At 35.7% G+C, this 18,358-nt stretch overlaps 6 protein-coding genes across 6 annotated transcripts; 3 read left to right on the top strand and 3 right to left on the bottom strand.

Annotated features, from left to right (window-relative positions):
• Positions 1 to 1,148: 1,148 nt before the first annotated feature.
• GL218_03855 (uncharacterized protein) lies at positions 1,149 to 2,964 on the bottom strand (the record flags this gene model as incomplete). The annotated part of the gene is made up of 2 exons (XM_033580434.1): positions 1,149 to 1,980; positions 2,039 to 2,964. The coding sequence occupies 2 exons, from the start codon at positions 2,962 to 2,964 to the stop codon at positions 1,149 to 1,151; spliced, it is 1,758 nt and encodes a 585-aa protein (XP_033436804.1).
• A 790-nt stretch (positions 2,965 to 3,754) lies between these two features.
• Positions 3,755 to 4,585, top strand: GL218_03854 (DNA-directed RNA polymerase III subunit rpc8; the record flags this gene model as incomplete). Its single annotated transcript, XM_033580433.1, has 5 exons — positions 3,755 to 3,766; positions 3,822 to 4,017; positions 4,092 to 4,178; positions 4,238 to 4,301; positions 4,357 to 4,585. The coding sequence occupies 5 exons, from the start codon at positions 3,755 to 3,757 to the stop codon at positions 4,583 to 4,585; spliced, it is 588 nt and encodes a 195-aa protein (XP_033436962.1).
• Positions 4,586 to 4,688: 103 nt separating this feature from the next.
• GL218_03853 (ER membrane protein complex subunit 3) lies at positions 4,689 to 5,634 on the bottom strand (the record flags this gene model as incomplete). The annotated part of the gene is made up of 4 exons (XM_033580432.1): positions 4,689 to 4,870; positions 4,927 to 5,449; positions 5,504 to 5,537; positions 5,588 to 5,634. The coding sequence occupies 4 exons, from the start codon at positions 5,632 to 5,634 to the stop codon at positions 4,689 to 4,691; spliced, it is 786 nt and encodes a 261-aa protein (XP_033436956.1).
• Positions 5,635 to 6,076: 442 nt separating this feature from the next.
• GL218_03852 (Signal peptidase complex subunit SPC2) lies at positions 6,077 to 6,880 on the top strand (the record flags this gene model as incomplete). The annotated part of the gene is made up of 3 exons (XM_033580431.1): positions 6,077 to 6,116; positions 6,194 to 6,477; positions 6,536 to 6,880. 3 exons carry the CDS (start codon positions 6,077 to 6,079, stop codon positions 6,878 to 6,880), a joined length of 669 nt encoding a protein of 222 aa, XP_033436798.1.
• Positions 6,881 to 7,186: 306 nt separating this feature from the next.
• On the bottom strand, positions 7,187 to 10,883 carry GL218_03851 (MMS19 nucleotide excision repair protein like protein; the record flags this gene model as incomplete). The annotated part of the gene is made up of 3 exons (XM_033580430.1): positions 7,187 to 7,987; positions 8,245 to 10,718; positions 10,790 to 10,883. 3 exons carry the CDS (start codon positions 10,881 to 10,883, stop codon positions 7,187 to 7,189), a joined length of 3,369 nt encoding a protein of 1,122 aa, XP_033436800.1.
• A 939-nt stretch (positions 10,884 to 11,822) lies between these two features.
• On the top strand, positions 11,823 to 12,983 carry GL218_03850 (Methylenetetrahydrofolate dehydrogenase [NAD(+)]; the record flags this gene model as incomplete). The annotated part of the gene is made up of 3 exons (XM_033580429.1): positions 11,823 to 12,025; positions 12,104 to 12,836; positions 12,891 to 12,983. 3 exons carry the CDS (start codon positions 11,823 to 11,825, stop codon positions 12,981 to 12,983), a joined length of 1,029 nt encoding a protein of 342 aa, XP_033436799.1.
• Between the last annotated feature and the right edge of the window lie 5,375 nt (positions 12,984 to 18,358).

Raw genomic sequence — 18,358 nt, 5'->3', positions numbered from 1 at the left:
ACGAAACGATGAGAGGAAGAAAGCAACGCTAGGTGTCTACAACTATAGTAAACTATTCTATGTGGACATATTTGGGGTGGAATAGATGAGCAAGCACTTGCCAAGGAAAAGGGAAGATACGTTGGTAGCTATCACCATGCATTAAATATGGCGTCAGGCGTTTGATGGACATGCAAGTAAGCCGACACCAATAGAAGGGGTAGATGAGTGAGATGAAAAAAGTAGATATTCAAAAGATATTATGAAACATTCATAAACCATGACTCCATATGTGAATTAAATCATCTAGTTAACCTCTTAAAACCCATAGCACCCAATCTTAGTCTACGATTCCCATAATCAAATCGCGGAGCTATACTATACAAGCCAAATCACATCCACAAATCATGAAGAAAATATAATATAAGCGATCAAATACCCCGATACGAAAGCGAGACAGTAGGAACTAGAAATTATACGCGCTACCAGCCAGCCTATGAATCCAGACGCCAGCAACCTAATATCTATCCATGTACGCCAGCAACTTAACCCGCGATCCTTCCCTAGGTACCTAACCAGGCTTGTCCTTGCAAGTCCTTTTAGCGGTGCCCGCGCCAGACGCCCCCCAAATGCCATAGTGACCATGACAGCAGATAAAATCGGGTGCGAGTGTATGGAGATGGCTCGGAACTCGCTCGCCAAAAAAATGGAAAGTGTCGAGAAATGCAATTTAGAGCAAAGGCGGAAATCGTTCCACGTAGGAAAATAAAATTCAGTCTCTTGTTTAATCCGCCCGTGTCGCAAAGGAATGTAGAGTATGGGAAATAGTAATGAACCGAAGTAAACGCCAACGTCATAACGCCTGCTACAGCTTGGCAGGTCCTGGACGAAGAAAACGAACGACGAATAGGTTTAAAATGACGTGTGAGAATCATGACGTCCTGCGATTGGTAACAAGGAATATGTCGAACCATTGTTAGAAACTCAGCATCCCCTAATATTTGGTGGATAACTAATCCGAAAGGCGCATATGGCCTGTTACGTGCCACATGGCATCGTTTTTATCGCTCAAACTCATCACATTGATGAGAAAAATTGTATTCTGTGCACTGCAAACTGGTGTCGGATTGGTGGGAAAGCTATACCCATCCAGAGCATAACTGTGGCAACTACTTAGGTGGCATGCCAGCACCTCCGTAGCCGGGGATATTCCATCCTTGGGTTTGGGTGGGGGAGGACCAATCACTAGGCTTCTTAGGCTTGCGGTACTGTTGGTTTCTATCCGCGTTCTTCAGGTGTGCGTACGGGTTAGGTGGTAGGTTAGCCTCTCCACCAGTAGTGGGTAGCGAAGAAACAGCAGCGACGGCGACCTTCTCCTTGTCCTGCTGATCGGTAGAGGTATGAGGATCGTGTAAGCGTCCGCTGGAGCGCATATCCACAATCGTCTTGATCACTTCCATGTCGTCTTGATCCTTGTCATTTAGGAGGAGACGCTGTTTGAGAGTCATTCGACCTCCATTTCTCGTCCGCTCCTGAAGAGCAGCCTCACGAACGGCTGGGTCATGTACAAAACGGCACTTGCCCTTCTTGCCGCAAATTCCTCCAGTAGAGTAGTACTTGCAGTGGTTTGAGGGGTCAGCTCGCGTAATCGGGGGAGGAGGCAGAAATCCGCTAGCTGACTTGTCGGTCGGCAAAGCTTCAGGTTGCTCGTCATCGGACTCATCATCCGAAGACTCTAAGCGCATTTCGTCACCCTCATCGTTAGGTGCACGTTTGCGCTTCTCGATCTGGCGGTCGAGCTTCGCCAACCTCTTACGTAGACGATCTGCTTCTTTTTCAACTGGATCGACCTGAGTGATGACGACAGTCTCCTTGCCGTCGTTAGCATTAGCTGCCGGTGTCGAGAGTACTACTGCCTCCTTCTTCTGTGTCACACGAGCCTTCGTCGGGTAATTCGCTTTACGCTCCGCTATCCACTTCGCTAAATCACCATCAGGTATACTGTAACTGTTCAGTTAGCTTAGACTATAGAGCAGATAGGTATGGAATTACAACCTACCCTGGGGCATCTGTGCCGAGTAGCTCTTCCAGGCGCTTCTCCTCATCCACACCATCGTCTGAATCCTCGTCCCCTGGGGTTAGTCCCAGTGTATTTGTCTTGCGCTTCTTCTTCTTAGCGCCAGCAGGATCAGACTTCTGATAGTTGTTGAACGGTTGGTGCGGCTTCTGGTCACGAGGGCGAAACTTCTCGCCACGGTCACTGTTCATAGCTCCTCTGTTCGAGTGAGCGTGACCGCCACCACGACCATGTCCTCTACTATTAGATCCATAATGAGATTGTGGTGGACCGGAATATGATGGGGAAGGGGCTGGGGGGTAGCCGTACGACGGCTGCTGGAGGGGAGCTGGTTGGTGATGTGTAGGAGGATAAGGACTGCGTAGAGGACCACTTCGATCACTCGGATATCCGCCACGTCCGCCGCGACTAGAATAGTGAGAAAATGATTGAGCTTGATCGCCCCATGGCTGAACAGGTTGTTGAGCATACTCATTAGGCGCTTGACCGTAGGGAGCTCCATATGGAGGACGAGAGGATTGGTTGGGATATGGCGGTTGGTAGGACTGGCTGGGCTGAGGATGAAATCCCTGAGGTGCGTAACTAGGAGGATAGTTTGGCGGAAGAGACGAGCCGTTAGGGTGACCGTGGCTCGCGGGTGGAGTTCCTTGCCAGTAACTAGTCGGTTGAGGAGGGTTGTACGGCCCACCGCTGGGGGCAGAGTAATCTTGTTGCTGATAGTAAGGCGAGCTGTATTCAGTACGGCCGGGTCCTTGGTGATGGCCATGCCCTCTACCGCTACTCGCTGCAGCAGCATGACCACCACGAGGTGTATGAGAATACCCTGGTCCTTGACCGTACGGGGGATACGGGCCCGGCGAAGCTGCTGAGGGAGCTGGCGGAGGGGGTGCGTAGGGATAGCTGCTCATTTTGAATTTGTAAAAGTTGAGAAAGAGAGGTAAGGTAAGTAAAGGTTAGCCTAAGGAATAACTAGAGGACTTGATGTTAGAAGATATACAACACAATATCAGAAAATAACAAAATAGATGGGAGAGCTGAACATACCAGAGGCTAACTGCCCACTGTATAGGTAGGCAAGGGGTAAAATCACACCGCCTGGTGACTTCAAGACCGGTGATTTTAGTGTACTAGAATGAAAAACGGAAAACACAGAGTGTGAAGAGAACTAATTAGAAAAGGTCACGATTGAAGACGTGGAGAGAATTAAGATATTTTACGAGAGACGTTTGTCCTTTGATGGATGTTAACTCGAAGATTTCTGAGTTGTATATGATGAATGATTGTGTTGTGTGGGTTCTATTTTTTGACGGTCTGTATGTACAGCTGGACCCCTGCAGGATTTTATGGAAACGCGATAATACTTTTTTAGCGCGACGCTAGCGCAGACCTAAAATCCTGACTCATCAAGTCGGAGTGGGAATATTGATAGTACGACCAGACGGCTCAGCCGCACCTACCTCCTCTCCCCATGAATGATGTGCACTGTCAGTCTTTTGAATTATATCTTGTACAGTACATACCTTTGTAATTACACGGTATGCTTTACATTCTACATTTTACACTAAACACAAAAACAGTTCAGAAAAGGTCCCATTGCTTTCTGCTATAACTTTCTATGGTTGGATTGTACAATACCGTGTAACTAAATGAACATATGATGAGATTTTCATAATAACAACTACAGTTACGGTCGCAACTATGTTCATTCTGGTCAGTTAATTTATACGGATACTGGATCGGATCTTTGTAGCTAACCAAATACCAGACAAAGATTGCCGATCTAGTGCAGATCAGGCCAGACAATTTTGAGAAGCCCAGCCATATCGCGATAGAAGATAGCATTAATGCTAAGTATGCAAACCGGGTAATCCAGAAGATCGGTCTTTGCATCTGCATGTATGATCTACTATGGGCATCTGAGGGTCTCATCGGCCATGGAAGTGGCATGGTTAATGTCAACGGTATATCTCAATTTCTACTTATTTTATTACGAGGAACCAGCTTGTAAACAATAATACTAACTTTTAGATAAAAGTCGAGTTTCGTATGATCGTCTTCAGGCCCTTCAAGGGCGAGACTATGTTTGGGAGGATCAGTGAAGCCAGTCAAGAAGGAATCCACAGTATGTTCTCCATCAAACTTCTCGCACCTTTATAGAAAACTACCACTAACCAATACCAGTCCGCACTGAGTTCTTTGAAGATATATTTGTGGAGTACAAGGAGTTACCCGAAAACACACAATAGTAGGTACCACCCGGCCTATTCTATATTCCTCGCAAGTGACTCACCACCCTCTAGCAACCATAATGAGAATGCGTGGACATGGATCTATGATCCCGAGGGTGATCCGATGTGGTACGACAAGAACGAGATGGTACGCCTCCAGGTGATTGAAGAGGAATGGCACGACCAGACCCCTGAGAGTGCCGAGGAAGAAGCAGTCGACAAGGCGAAGAAGTTATCTCCTTACCGCATAAAGGGGACCATGATGAAAGAAGGGCTCGGGGTCTGTTTGTGGTGGGAGTGATTTCATAGTGTTGCCTTTAACTAATTGTATATAACTGCATAAGGTGGCGTTTGGTTGGGAATCGCTACTTGCATAGGTTTGGCTGATTAGCTACCTAGCCCCCTTATTTAGACTTGATACCCTCGAGTAATCGATCTTCTACTCCGTCCAAGACCGAGTAATGCTCAACCACCGCAAGGTTTTCAGCCTCCGTCTTGAACTGTTTATCAGGATCAACACCAGGCCCGAACATTTGGCCGTTTTGTGGCCCCATTCCTGACATCTGTTGGGCCATCTGGTTGGCAGCTAGTATATAGTCAGCTTCGTTACGCCTATTCTAATACGAACCCAAAAGGACTCACCGTTCTCATTTCCGAGCAAGAAGTTGAACACAAATTGCAGACCAAAGTAGCACAAGAAGTACCAACTGATGCTTGACATCCATCTGGGATCCATTTCCTTGGTTGCGACGCCAGCCTGTAACATACTCTTGAACTTGATAGTAAGAGGGAAAGGTAGCTTGATGATAACAAATCCACTGAAGAAGGCATTGATCCAGCTCATAATAAGGGTGTTCGGAATCATCATGGCCATGTTATTCTTCATCATACCCATCATGCCGTCCATAGCACCAGGGTCGGTCATCGGGTTCGGGGGAGGCTGGCCGCGGCGCTCGGGATCTTTCAGGAAAGCACCAGATTCGTAGGCATTGGTGAGATAGTCTCTCCTCGCGCGGAAAGATGGTGCAGATAATACGTGGAAATTACTACGCACGGCGACACCATGTAGCAGAGACCGTTGCTCTCTCATGGCTTTTTGGTCGAGCTTCTTGGGAGGCGTTTGCATAAGGACGGTGGCATAGTATCGTAAAACACCAGTTAGAATCTATTCCTTGATTAGCACACGAGTATCTTGGATAGAAAGGATACATAAGCTTACCATCACAGCAGTAATTGGAAGTAGGATCCAGTAGCTATCAAGCGGAATTAGTAGAGCTTCAACATTACTCCAGCTAACCCTTACAAAAGCTGGGGATCCCTATGGATCGTCTGTGGTGGTAATTGAGCCATCGTGAGAGACTTGATGCTATAGTTTAACAGTAACTGCCTGTCAAAATACTATAACACGGTTGATGATGGTTGAAGCTCAAGTCGGCATTGATTATGAGACATTGATTATGAAAGGTATTAGCGATGCGATATCAAGTAGAGTTCCATTAACGTTACACTAACTCGGTACAGGGCTGAACTTTAAAGCGCCCCACCCCCAAAGCCACCTATGCAGATATACATTTTATTCCGTACCTCTCAGTTACAATGGACCTTAGAGGTGCACTACGAAGTATTTTGTATCTTTCCAAGCTAACACTCAACCAAGACATTTCGACTAAGAAGGCCACCTAAGCTATCGTCTACTTCACCTCGATATCAAGTCACAACCGACCACGATCCGAGTGCAAACATTCTTAATAAGCTTCTCTTCAGGCACTAGGATAAAGAATTGAGCTTGAAAATGGCTTCCCAGGAACGAATTGCCGTCCACAACCTCGCGGGTATTATGCCTTACCTTTGCTATCCTCTCGTCCAACAAACTCAACCCTGCTAACACTTACACCCCCCCGTCACGCAGACCTAAAAAACACATCCGACGATGCGATCCCCAACTACCTCAACTCGCTCAAGTTCAAGCAGGACCACAGTCTAATCGACACGCGGCTCGCCCTCGGGTACGGCGCCTTCGCCATCGCTGCTGCTTGCTTCGCCTGGGACTACAAGCTCGGCTTCGAGGCTACCAAATACTACACTGCTGCCGCCGTCGCCGTTTACGCCCTGCTAAACGGCATCCTAACGTACTGGATCGGCTTCGTGGAGAAGGGCACGGTGTACCAGGGCGTTGCGCCGGACGGATCGAAGGTATGGCGTGGCCTTCATTACCTTGAAGTAGTTCCGCAACTGACCAAAACCACTATAGATCTCAATATCCACATCGACGAATAAAAACGTCCCAATATATAACGTCAAGATCACCGTGACGCCTAAGAACGGCGCACCAGAAACGATTGAACTAGCGCGGTCGTTCACGGAGTGGTTCGACGTGCAGGGTCACTTCATCGCGCGGCCCTTCCAAACCGTCTTCGCCACGGCCGTGCCGTTGGTCGCAAAGGCCGATCCCAAGCGGGTGCAAGCCGCTGCACCAGTACCTGATTTTCTAAATGCGGATGCAGATGTCCTAGATGCCATCGCAGCTTCTCAGTCTACGTCTACTGGTGCTGAGGCGGCGTCAGCTAGCAAAAAGTCGAAGCGCAGAAAGGCGTAGTTGAATAATATAGTAATGCATGGGTTCATGTGTTAAAATATATTGTCATATCTTCTGATACGATCGATGCCCCGCTCATGAATAGTTTTGTGCCGTTTACAATGTATTCGTATGTTACCCTATTATAACGAGAACACAATTAGACTACCGAAACGTGCCTAAATGCAGCTATCGAAGACAGTTCGCATATGCTTTAATATTCATCTTCTATGCTAAGAGTCAACCCCTATCTGGATTATGGTAGCTAAGTACGATAGCATTTCAATCGGTCATCGAGGACCTCAACAAATACTCAGCATTAAATCTTTAAGCAAGCGCTTCCCAGGCCTTCCTAGCTGTCAGTGCCGTTCGACGAATCTCTCTAACCGAGTCCCCACAAGCTGCCGACAGAGGACGTAGTAGTTGCTGGCGGTAAGGCACGAGATACTGAGACTCGTACGAAGTTGGTAGTTTCTGGAAGAATTCCAACGCAAATTTCCGGCACAGGATTCGTTCCTTTCCTTTGCTCTTAAACGCCGTATGATCCTCTGTTGACTCCGTAGTTTTGCTTCCCCTTTTAGCCGTCTCGTAGACTACAATCATACCTGAGATAAGACCAGCTATATGCTCTTTAAGTGCGTCCGGCTCCTTCTCAAGGACTTGGAGCAGGACGTTAAGGCAGCATTCCATTTCCACGCCGGTATCAAAGGTAGATAGAGATCGGATACCGATCCGCACGATCTGTTCAATGTCGCTGGAGTACTGTTCGTACTTCAGGTGCTTTAGGATCGCGAACACCATTATAGCTCGATTAACTGTAACTCTCTCATCCACCCCCGAGCTAGGGAAGCAGTCCTTCAAATAAGGCTGGATGACCTTAAAGTACAGCCACTCGCCGCTTAGTCTCTTTCGAATCGCATGGTTTTCTTTCTCAAGGCACTCCTTAGGACTAACGAGTACTTCGAAGTTCCTTGCTAATGAGCGGCCTAGTGTGGGTTCCGATGGCGCTTTTTCACACACCATCTTGAGTAATGCGTTATGTGTATCAGGACTACTCCTGAATCGTGCCACATCGCCGGCTAAGAAATGAAGAATGCTACGGACGATGAGAACCATAGATCCCGAAGCCTGATTCCAAGTGTTTGTTAAGGTATCGATCAAATTCTGTTGAATTTGCAATTTTTCATTGCTGTGGTTTTTGTCTTCTATGCGGAGCTTGTTTGATAATATCGTAAGGATAATATCTAACGCGGCCCTTGTTGTATCTGAGCAAGGTGACGGGCTGGTTGTCAAGACTGTGCAAATATTCTTCAGTGCATTGGTATGGTACTATAATACAGTTAGCTACTATCAATGAGAGCCGAAATGTTTTTTTTTTTGCTTACCTCTGCGTTCATCACACCAGGATAGAGACCCTGAAGGATACCCATCGATAAAGGTGCTGTACGGAATTCGTCCAATGGGCTTACTCCAATAGCCTCTGGGGCTAAATATCCTGAGGTAGTAGCTTTGGTGGAATCGATACTATGGAAAAGAATGAATGCATCCTTGCTTAGGTCCAGAGCCTTCTGTTCCTCCTCATTTAAAGCCCGAACAACTGACGCGGCTAGAAGACCAAGTTGATGAAGACATATATCTTGTTCAATATCGGAATCACGTCCCCCCTTGAAATCTTTACCAAGTCCTATTTGGGGCCCGTTTCTGTTGTTTTCGTCACTTTGGTACTCGACGGTAGTGAAACGACGGTATAACTGCTCCACAACAAACAGAGAGTATGCCAATAGCTGCTGATGAGCGTCGATTCCATCTGTCTCTGATCCTTCAAGTGCTTTAATCGTCGGCTCGGGGTTTCCAGGCTTGTTTAGGTCAAGTCGAGGGGCCCCAGCATTCTCAATATTTTTAGTAAATTGTATGTACCATTCCTTTGTAATACCAGGCCGCTTTGGCTGCAAGGTGTCGGGTGTTTGTTTTGACGTGGAACCCAAGGACTGTATAATAGAAAAGTGAATAGAACAGATGAGCGCAGTCCAATATCTTATTGGTGCCTGCTCTGATAACATCCATAATAACCCCTCGAGTAGGGTGTTGATTAGGGAGACGGAGTTTGATAATAAGGAATGGCTTCCGAGAGAATTTGAGTTACCAACTTCACATAGGGTACCAGCAACCAGTTTAATCTCTAAGGGGAGCTCATATAAAGCGAGTTGCTGCTGGTATGCTACCTTGAGTGAGGAGAGGTACTGCTGCAGCAGGAGTTGGAATGCCGGGGGGTATAAAGGTACAGCTTCCTTCAGCGCTGCAACAGCAGCATCCCGGATGTCTTGGTTTGTATCGCTATTGTTTTGATTGAACTTTTTGCCTTCCAAAGGATAGATGATAGATGGGCTTGCGAGCCAACTAAAGATCTTCTCGCAAGTGGAAGGAGAACACAGCTGACGAGAAGGACCGGCATCACTAGATCGCTGCCCTACAAGAACAGCAAGTCCTTCCAAAATCTTCTTGAAGACACCTACTTGCTCTGCTGCCTGAGAACCCGAGATTTCTTCCCACAGAGGCTCATAGACCTCAGAGAAGAGCGAATCACCAAATAGTTCGTCCTTTAGTAGGCCAAAGCTCCTATCGACATTTAGGTCATCCTTCAGTGTATCGATTAAATGCGATCGTATGGTGAGTATCGAATTGAGTAACGCCACGAGTTCTTGTTTATGTGATGCGGATTGGGTATGTCTAAGTGTAGATTGAGCATGGGATATGGCCTGGGGAGTGATACTCGAAAACGACTGGAAATCAGCCCCAGAAATTGCAACCAGGAGTCTACCAGCCTGAGCCGTGTAGGTTGGACTGGATAAGTCTTCAACAAGATCCCTCCAAGCGCTTGCTAAGAATGATCGAAGCTCATCCTCGTCAAGCCGTGTGGTAAGGGATCGTATGACCTTCAGAGTTGCCTTAATAGTATCCGGTATCTCGCCGTTTCGAACCTCATATTTAAGTGAGTTCCATATTTGATCAGCAAATGGAATAACACTTTTCTTGGGATGCTCATATTGTACTAAGCATGCGTCAAGGGTCTGTAGAATGTCAACCTTTACGGCGACAGTTACCGCGTCCCCCTGATCAAGCTTGTTAATAAGATATGGTATCGCATGGTTAGCCACGCGGTAATGGGCGGCGAAGCATGATCGCACAGCGCCCTTCAGATCATCAGCGGTAATACCTGACGGTGTAGCTGATGACCGCAGAGAAATAGGGAAATAAGCTGAGAAGGTCTTAAAGACTTCTAACGTAATATCTTCTGAGGGTGAAAAGTTCTGCAGAAATGTTTTTAGAATCTCAAACCACTTCATTAAATTCAACGGATCCCTTTCGTTCCGGCATAGGTCCAGGAGACTGGTTATAAATCCGCAGGTATTTCCATGGCGGTATTCAAGCTCATTGGCCACAGCAGGATCCTGGAGCAGCCCAATAAATAATTCATAGAGCTCTAGGCGTGTCATTGGTGTTTGTAGTTTGAAATCATCGCCCAATTTACAGACGCTTGAAATTATATCATCTCCTAGAGTAGGTTGGAATGACTTCATGCTAACCAGATGCGTTAATGCTTTGGCAGAAGCTGTAACACCAGCTCGGTGGTCGCTTGAAAAGAGGGAACCAAAGAAAGTCACCAAGAGCTTAATTTGATCAGCTTTCAAGGGCACATCTCTGTTCTTAAGAACCCCAAGGGTACTGGCTAGAAAATCTAGCGCCTTCGCCCGCGCGATGAAGTTGTCATCATTGGAATCATCGCCGGGTTGAATCCAACGATTTATAGATGCGACCCACTGGCCGACAGCTATTCTGCTGTTCGTGGACTCTTGAATTCCTTAGAAGATGGTGTTGGCATGTCATTTTTATTTTTATTTTTATTCTTATTGTGTCAAGGGAAAAACTTACTTGTGGCTGCTTCCTCTGATATTGCTTGTTCCCGATCGTTCTCATCTGTGAGGACATACTGCAAAGCGAGATCGTCAAACTTAACGCCCGCCATATTTGGAGGTGGGACAAGACAACGCTATTCGACAAAGTCGAACAGGCGTCTTTTGGTGCGCTTTTTCTTTAATTAACACCCCTGGAATAATAATCCTATTAGAAAATGCGGTGAATATTGATTATGCGCTGTCGCGACAGTCAGAATATATCGAAGTAGGTAATTTAGTACTTCTTTGTTAATGCCTTAACCTCAGGCTTAAGGATGTACATAATAATAATAATAAACCTTAACATTGAGGTTGCACCTAATCTGAATGACGAAATGCCCCGCGGCTGCAAGATGATCCGGCTAGATTGCCTGTACAGTTGCCGATTTTAGAGCTAATTCCATACCTAAAGAAGTAAGAGGGGCAATCAATTTTTTTTTTCAGGGACTTTTACACGAGTCACATCGGTTAGCGTGGTGGGGTTCCGGGAAAGGATAAGAAAAAAAACTTGGCTTCAAAGTTAACAGCGACTCCGGATGTTTGACGATGAGATCTATTAATCTACATTTGGTCACTCATTCCCCAAATTCTTCTTTTAGATATATAATTAACCGTCAAATCCACAGCTTTCCATTATCATTGGCAATCCCTCTATCACAAGACCTTCTTTTTCACCATAAGCTTAAAATTTCTTCTACGCATCCCTTTGCTTACGTTAACTTACACAAACTACACAAACACAAACTACTTCACAAGTCGCGACGCTCCCTCAATTTAGACCGCGGGGCACTACAAGCATTTGTAGTGGGGCAGGTATGTCGAAATTCACTCGCCCCTGTATTATATATATATCACATCTCATTCGTCCTATTTGAGATATAATTTCTAGAATCTCTATTCTTCTATTATAATCTATCTTATATACCTGTTATAATATTTATCCTCATAGATATCTACCTATTCAGGAGGATATAACAACTGATTTAGTCTAGTTTTTTCCCTACCGAACGATGGCTACGCAAGATGTACCAAAGACCTGCAAGGTCATATTGGCAGAGACCATTGCCAAAGGGCTCCTCACTGAGGTTAAGGACACATTGAAGTCTATTCAGAAAGATAACGAGGGCCAACCCACCCTAGTTGCCTTCCTTGCCAATGATGACCCGGCAGCTGTTAAGTATGCTGAATGGTCAAAGAAGACTTGCGAAGAGAAGTAAGAAATCACATGCTCTCAATGCAGTGGGCTTTTTTGCTCACTTACACTGGGGGCATCATGCTTATTGATAATTAGCGGATTTACATTCGACCTACGTCAAGTAGACAAGGATAAATTAGAAGAAGAAATCATGAATGCCAACGAGGACAGCAAAGTAGACGGCATTATCGTCTATTATCCCATCTTCCCTGGAAACCCAGCTCACGACCGCTATGTTCAGGAGACCGTTTCGCTCTCCAAGGATGTTGAGGGTCTCTGCCATAAACATATTTACAATATGTACTACAATGTCAGGTTTCTGGATCCTCCACAAAACCTGAAGAAGTCTATCTTGCCCTGCACTCCCCTGGCCGTGGTTAAGATCTTAGAGTACCTTCAGATCTATAACTCTATCCTACCCTATGGAAACCGACTTTTTGGGAGAACTATCACGGTTATTAACCGCTCCGAGGTCAATGGCCGGCCATTAGCCGCTCTACTTGCCAATGATGGCGCCACTGTGTACTCTGTCGACATAACAGGAGTTCAGCTCTTCACCCGTGGTCAGGGCATCAAGCAGCCACGACACCAGGTTCAAGACAAGGAGGGCTGGACCTTGGAGCAGTGCATACCCATCAGCGACGTCATCATTGGTGGTGTCCCCTCAGAGAAATACAAGGTGCCGACGGAGCTCATCCGCGATGGAACCGTCTGCATTAACTTCTCTTCTTTCCGAAACTTCGATGGGCCCGCTATCAAAGAGAAGGCATCGATTTACGTGCCTTCCGTTGGTAAAGTTACAATTGCGGTGCTGCTTAGAAATCTTGTGGTATGTGATCCATGACTTAAGCTAGATGTTTATGATGTACTAACCATAGCTCAGCGTTTGATTGCAAACCGCCCTTCAACTAACAAGGACGGATCTACCGACGAGAGCGCGCAGAAGGCCAAGAGCGAGGCATTTGTAGATGGTTAAAATTAGAAGGAATAAGCTGATACCCCGATATCTCATATACTATTAGATCTTAGAAAAGCATGCCCAGGGTGTGCTACAAAAAGTTACAAAACTTGATTTCAATTATAAATTATTAAAATGCCTTTCTTGGCTTTATCATCTATGCTAATGTTTGCTATGAATATTGAACTAAATAAAACCTTAAAAATAAGGAAGAATAAATGATTAACTACTATAGAAAAGGTTCGGAGGTATAAAGAATTATTTCGTAAACCTAAAACTATTATATTTAGTAAAATCATTCCGCTTAATAATAATAAAAGAATTAATTTACCTTATTTTATATATTAAAATTATTTTATATATTAAAACCGTTTTATATATTAAAATTGTTTTATATATTAAAATCGTTTTATGTATTAAAATTATTATATGTATTAAAATTATTATATATATTAAAACTATTATATATATTAAAACTATTATATATATAAAAATTATTATATATATAAAAACCATTTTATTTATAAAATCATTTTATTAGATAGTAATATTATAATTAATTATATAGTTTTATTATTTAAAATTATTTTTTATATTATTATTATTTTATACGTTAATATTATTTTATATAATATTATTATTTTATATATTAAAATTATTAATATATATAAATTCTATTTTATAATATATAATTATATACTATTTTAAATATTATTAAAATTATTATTATAATTAATTATAATATAGAGAAAATATTTAAATATTTATATTTTAATACCTTAAATAGGTTAAATATAATATTTTTATTTTATTTTAAATATAGTTTTATAATAAATTAATATATATTAATAATACCATAAACCTAAAAATATATATAATATTACCTAATATATTTTAAAAAATATATCTTTTTAAACTTTATTTATAAATAAATATTTCTTAACTTTATAATTAATTAATATGTTATAATAATATTATTTTGAAATAAGGTTAAATTTTATTTTATTACTTTTTTAAAATATAATATATCTCCTCCTTAATATTCTTTATAATTTTATAATTAATTAATAAATATATAATAATATTATTTTAAAATAGGATTAAACTTTACATTATTATATTTTTAAAATATAATATATCTTTTTTAACTTTTTTAATAACCTTATTTTAAATTAATATATTATAATAATATAAATTTAAAATAAAAATAAACTTTATCTTATTAATAAAATTTTGGAATATTTATATATTTAAAATTTAATATATTAATTAAATTTTATATATAATTATATAAATACTTATCTGCTAAATTATAAAATATTTACTATACTACTAATAAAATATATACCTTATAAAATATAAAAAATTATTAATTTATAAATAATATTCCCCCCTAAAAAATAACTATTAAATATATTAGGTTATTTACATACAATTAATAAAATTTAAATTTTTATTATATATTATATAACCCCAAATCTTTTTAAAAAAAATATATTTATATTATAACCTTATAATAACCATTTTATATTAATTAAAATAAATTTTATTATAAATAAATATATTTATTTTATTTATAATTAATAAAAATTTTAATTTATATTAATAATATTAATATTAATAACGTTAATTAAATATAGTTTAAATAATTTAATAATTATAATCTTAATAATAATTAACTTTTCTTCTATTTTACAAAATATTTTTAATTTTAATAATTTATTATATAGCCTTATTTATTATAACGGCATAATTATTATAAAAATATAAATATTATTATAAACGTTAAATATAAAAATTTAATCGATATAATCAAAATAATTTTAATTATTATATTAAATATAATTATTTTTATTAAAAATATATTATATCTTAATTATTTTATATATTATATTAAAATAAATAAATTATTAATTAAATTTTATACAAAAAAATATTTAATAATAATAAAAATAAAAGAACCTATTTATTATTAAACCCAAATTTATATACCTATACAATCTTATTGCTATTTTCATATTTTATAAAATATAAAATAAGATAACTATAATTATAATAATATATTACGCAAAATTTAAATATAAATAAAAAAAATATTTAATAATTTTTTATAAATAATAAATTATTACTTTAAATAAGATATATAATTTATATAAATTCCTTTCTATCCACACAATTAATTATTATAATTTAAACATATATATTATTTTTAAATATTATAATAACCTTTTCCATATTATTAACATTAATATTAATATTAACTATATTAATTAATTTATTTTAATTAATGCAAAAAAATATTTATTTAAATAAAGTAAAATATTATATATAAAATTTCTATATCTAAACTATTATATCGGGGTTTTTTTTACTATAAACGTTTTAAAAGATAAAACATATAATTATTTATATATTTTATTTTTTAAAAAAAACTTTTTTAATATTATATTTATTTATTTCTTAAATTTAATATTTATAAAATTTAAAAATATTAAATATTAATTCGATTTATTAAAGTATACTTTAAAAAATATATCTTAATAATATTTAGATAACCTTATAAAATAAATATATAAAAGATATAATTTTATATTATATAAAAAAAAATAAAATAAAATAAATTTATTAATATAAATTTTCCCCAATTAATATATTATAATTTATTATTAAACTATATTTCTTTATAAAATTTATAAAATAAAATATAATATAAATATTTGGTTTAAAGGTATTATTAAAATATTATAATAAACAATTTAAAACAATTATATTATTTCTAATAATTTTTTAATTATTTTAATCTTAAATAGATATAATAAACCTTGCCTGCAAATTTAAAAATTTAAATATATATATATAAAATTAATTAAAAAATTTTTTAATTTTTTAAATACTTTGTAAAATATTAATTTAATTAATATTTAATAATTTAGACCTTATTAAAAAACAATTATTTTTAATAATTATTATATAAGTTTAAATAATAATATCAATTGGTTCATAATTTTAAAACGCTTCCCTATAAAAATTAACCTTTATATAATAGGGTTTAAATTAGTTACAAAAGAAAAAAGGGATAATAATAAATTAAATAATATAAAATGATATATTATAATTAATTAAATAATATTTTAATAATTATAATTGCTACTTACCCAATAAAAATAGTTATATTTATAATTTAAATATATATTTATTTATTATTAAAGAAATTAATACACTGTTATAAATAAAATTATATATTAAGTTGGTTAATTTAGTATATTTTAAATAAGTTATATTAAATAAATGTAAAAGTATTAAATTAAAAATTAAAGAAATAGTTTTAAATAGTGGTATAAAATTAACTATTTTTTATTATAAGTTATATATAACCTTTATAACCTTATTTTTATATATATTGATTATAATTTTTTATATATATTTAAATTAGTGATAGTATCAACTATATATAATAATATTAAAATTTAATATAGTATTAAATTATTAAAAATTTTTTATTAATGTAATAAAATAATAATAGTAAAATTTAATCTTATAAAGGCCTTTAAGTTTATTATTTTTAATTTATTAAAACATATCTTTTATATAATATAAAATAAACGTATATATTATGGTATATTTATTTTTAATATTTAATATTATTATTTTATTTAATATTCCAAATTTATTAAGTATTTTTATAATATTTATAAAATTTAATTTATACAATTTAAATATAAATAAATATATATTATTAAGTTTAAATTGATCTGTTTTATATAATCCAATTAATATAATATAATTATTTATTAAAAATTAATATAAATTACCGAAAATATTAAATTTATTAATAAAATTAATATAGGAAATAGTTTTAATAGGTATTATATTAAGTAAGATTTAATTCTATTTTTTTTTAAATATCTTTCGATTATAAATCTGAAATTTTAATTTGGCGTATATAAAATAGGTATAATAAAGGGATATTATTTCTTTTATAATATATATATTAAGGTCTTTATTTATTTTCTATTTAAATATAATTATATAATAAATAAACTAATATTATTCAAAATTATTTTTAATTAATGGCCTTATACAAATATTATATTTTGGCTAAAGTATATCTTATTTTATCTACTTTTTTATATTAAGCTGTAATTTAAAAAACTTAAAATTATTAAAATATTCCCTAAACTTATAATTTAAATATATATTTTTTAATAATTATACATTTATCTTTAATATATAAATAATTTTTAAAATTAATATTAATTCATTTTTGTCAAATCTTAAACTTAATTTAAAGTTATTTAATTATTTATCTTTATAATATTAATAAATATAATTTTAAATTTATAATATTTTAATAATTTTATTTTTTCCTATATAAAATTTTTTATATATATCTAACCTAACGCCATATATACGTCCAATATAAAAATTAATAATCTTAAAATTATTTTTATTAATAAATTAATAATAACAATTATTATTAATATATTAATAATATATTTAATTATTAAAAAAGATTATAGTTTAAGATTTAAAATAAATATAATTATTGCTTAATATATAAATTAATTTAAATTAATAATATTTATAGTAAAATTTTATAAGATTATTAATAAATATAATTAACTTATAATATATATCATTATTAATATCAAAGATTAAAATAATTTTAAATAAAATAACCGGATTAAAAAGTAGTAATTTTATTATAAATATAAAAATTTTTTTTATAAATTTTACCTTTTATTTTTTATAGTTTTATATTTTATTTTGGTTTTAATTTATTAATTTTATTTAGGTTTTAACTTGATAAGATTTAAATTTAATAAATATTTTTTTGGTTTTAAATAGGATTTTTATTTTATGTATTAGTAAAAGAAGTAAATAAATATAAAATTATTATTATAAAATAGTTAATATTATTAGAAAAATGTAAATATTATTAATTTTGTTACCATTTTTATTGCAAATTAACGTAAGGATTTTACGTAAAGATATCTATTCATTATAATTTATATTAATAAAGTCTATAAAAATAGTAATTATTATTTTAAATTTAAATATATTTAATTTTTAATTATATTGATTTTTGAAAAGATATAAAATATCAATAATATTATTATTACTAATATCTAAATCTTAAAGTTTGGCTAAATCTTTGGTTAAGCTTAGTAAAATAAATAAATCTAAGTTTCTTTTTTATCTTAAATCTTCCTTATTATTATTATTATTTTTATTAAATCCTTTTAATACCAATAATTTTATTTATTTAAATATATTATTATATTTTATAATAGTATTTATATTAGATAGATTTAAAGTTAACTATACTACATACTCCATATTATTTTTAATATTATTATCTTCTATTATATTTAAATTAATAATATTTATAA

The sequence above is a fragment of the Daldinia childiae genome, assembly GCF_008694065.1.
Source record: "Daldinia childiae strain JS-1345 chromosome Unknown Scaffold3, whole genome shotgun sequence".
Classification (NCBI taxonomy): Eukaryota; Fungi; Ascomycota; class Sordariomycetes; order Xylariales; family Hypoxylaceae; genus Daldinia; species Daldinia childiae.
Note: the sequence above shows the minus strand (reverse complement) of the source record. Positions and strands in the feature narration are given on the sequence as shown.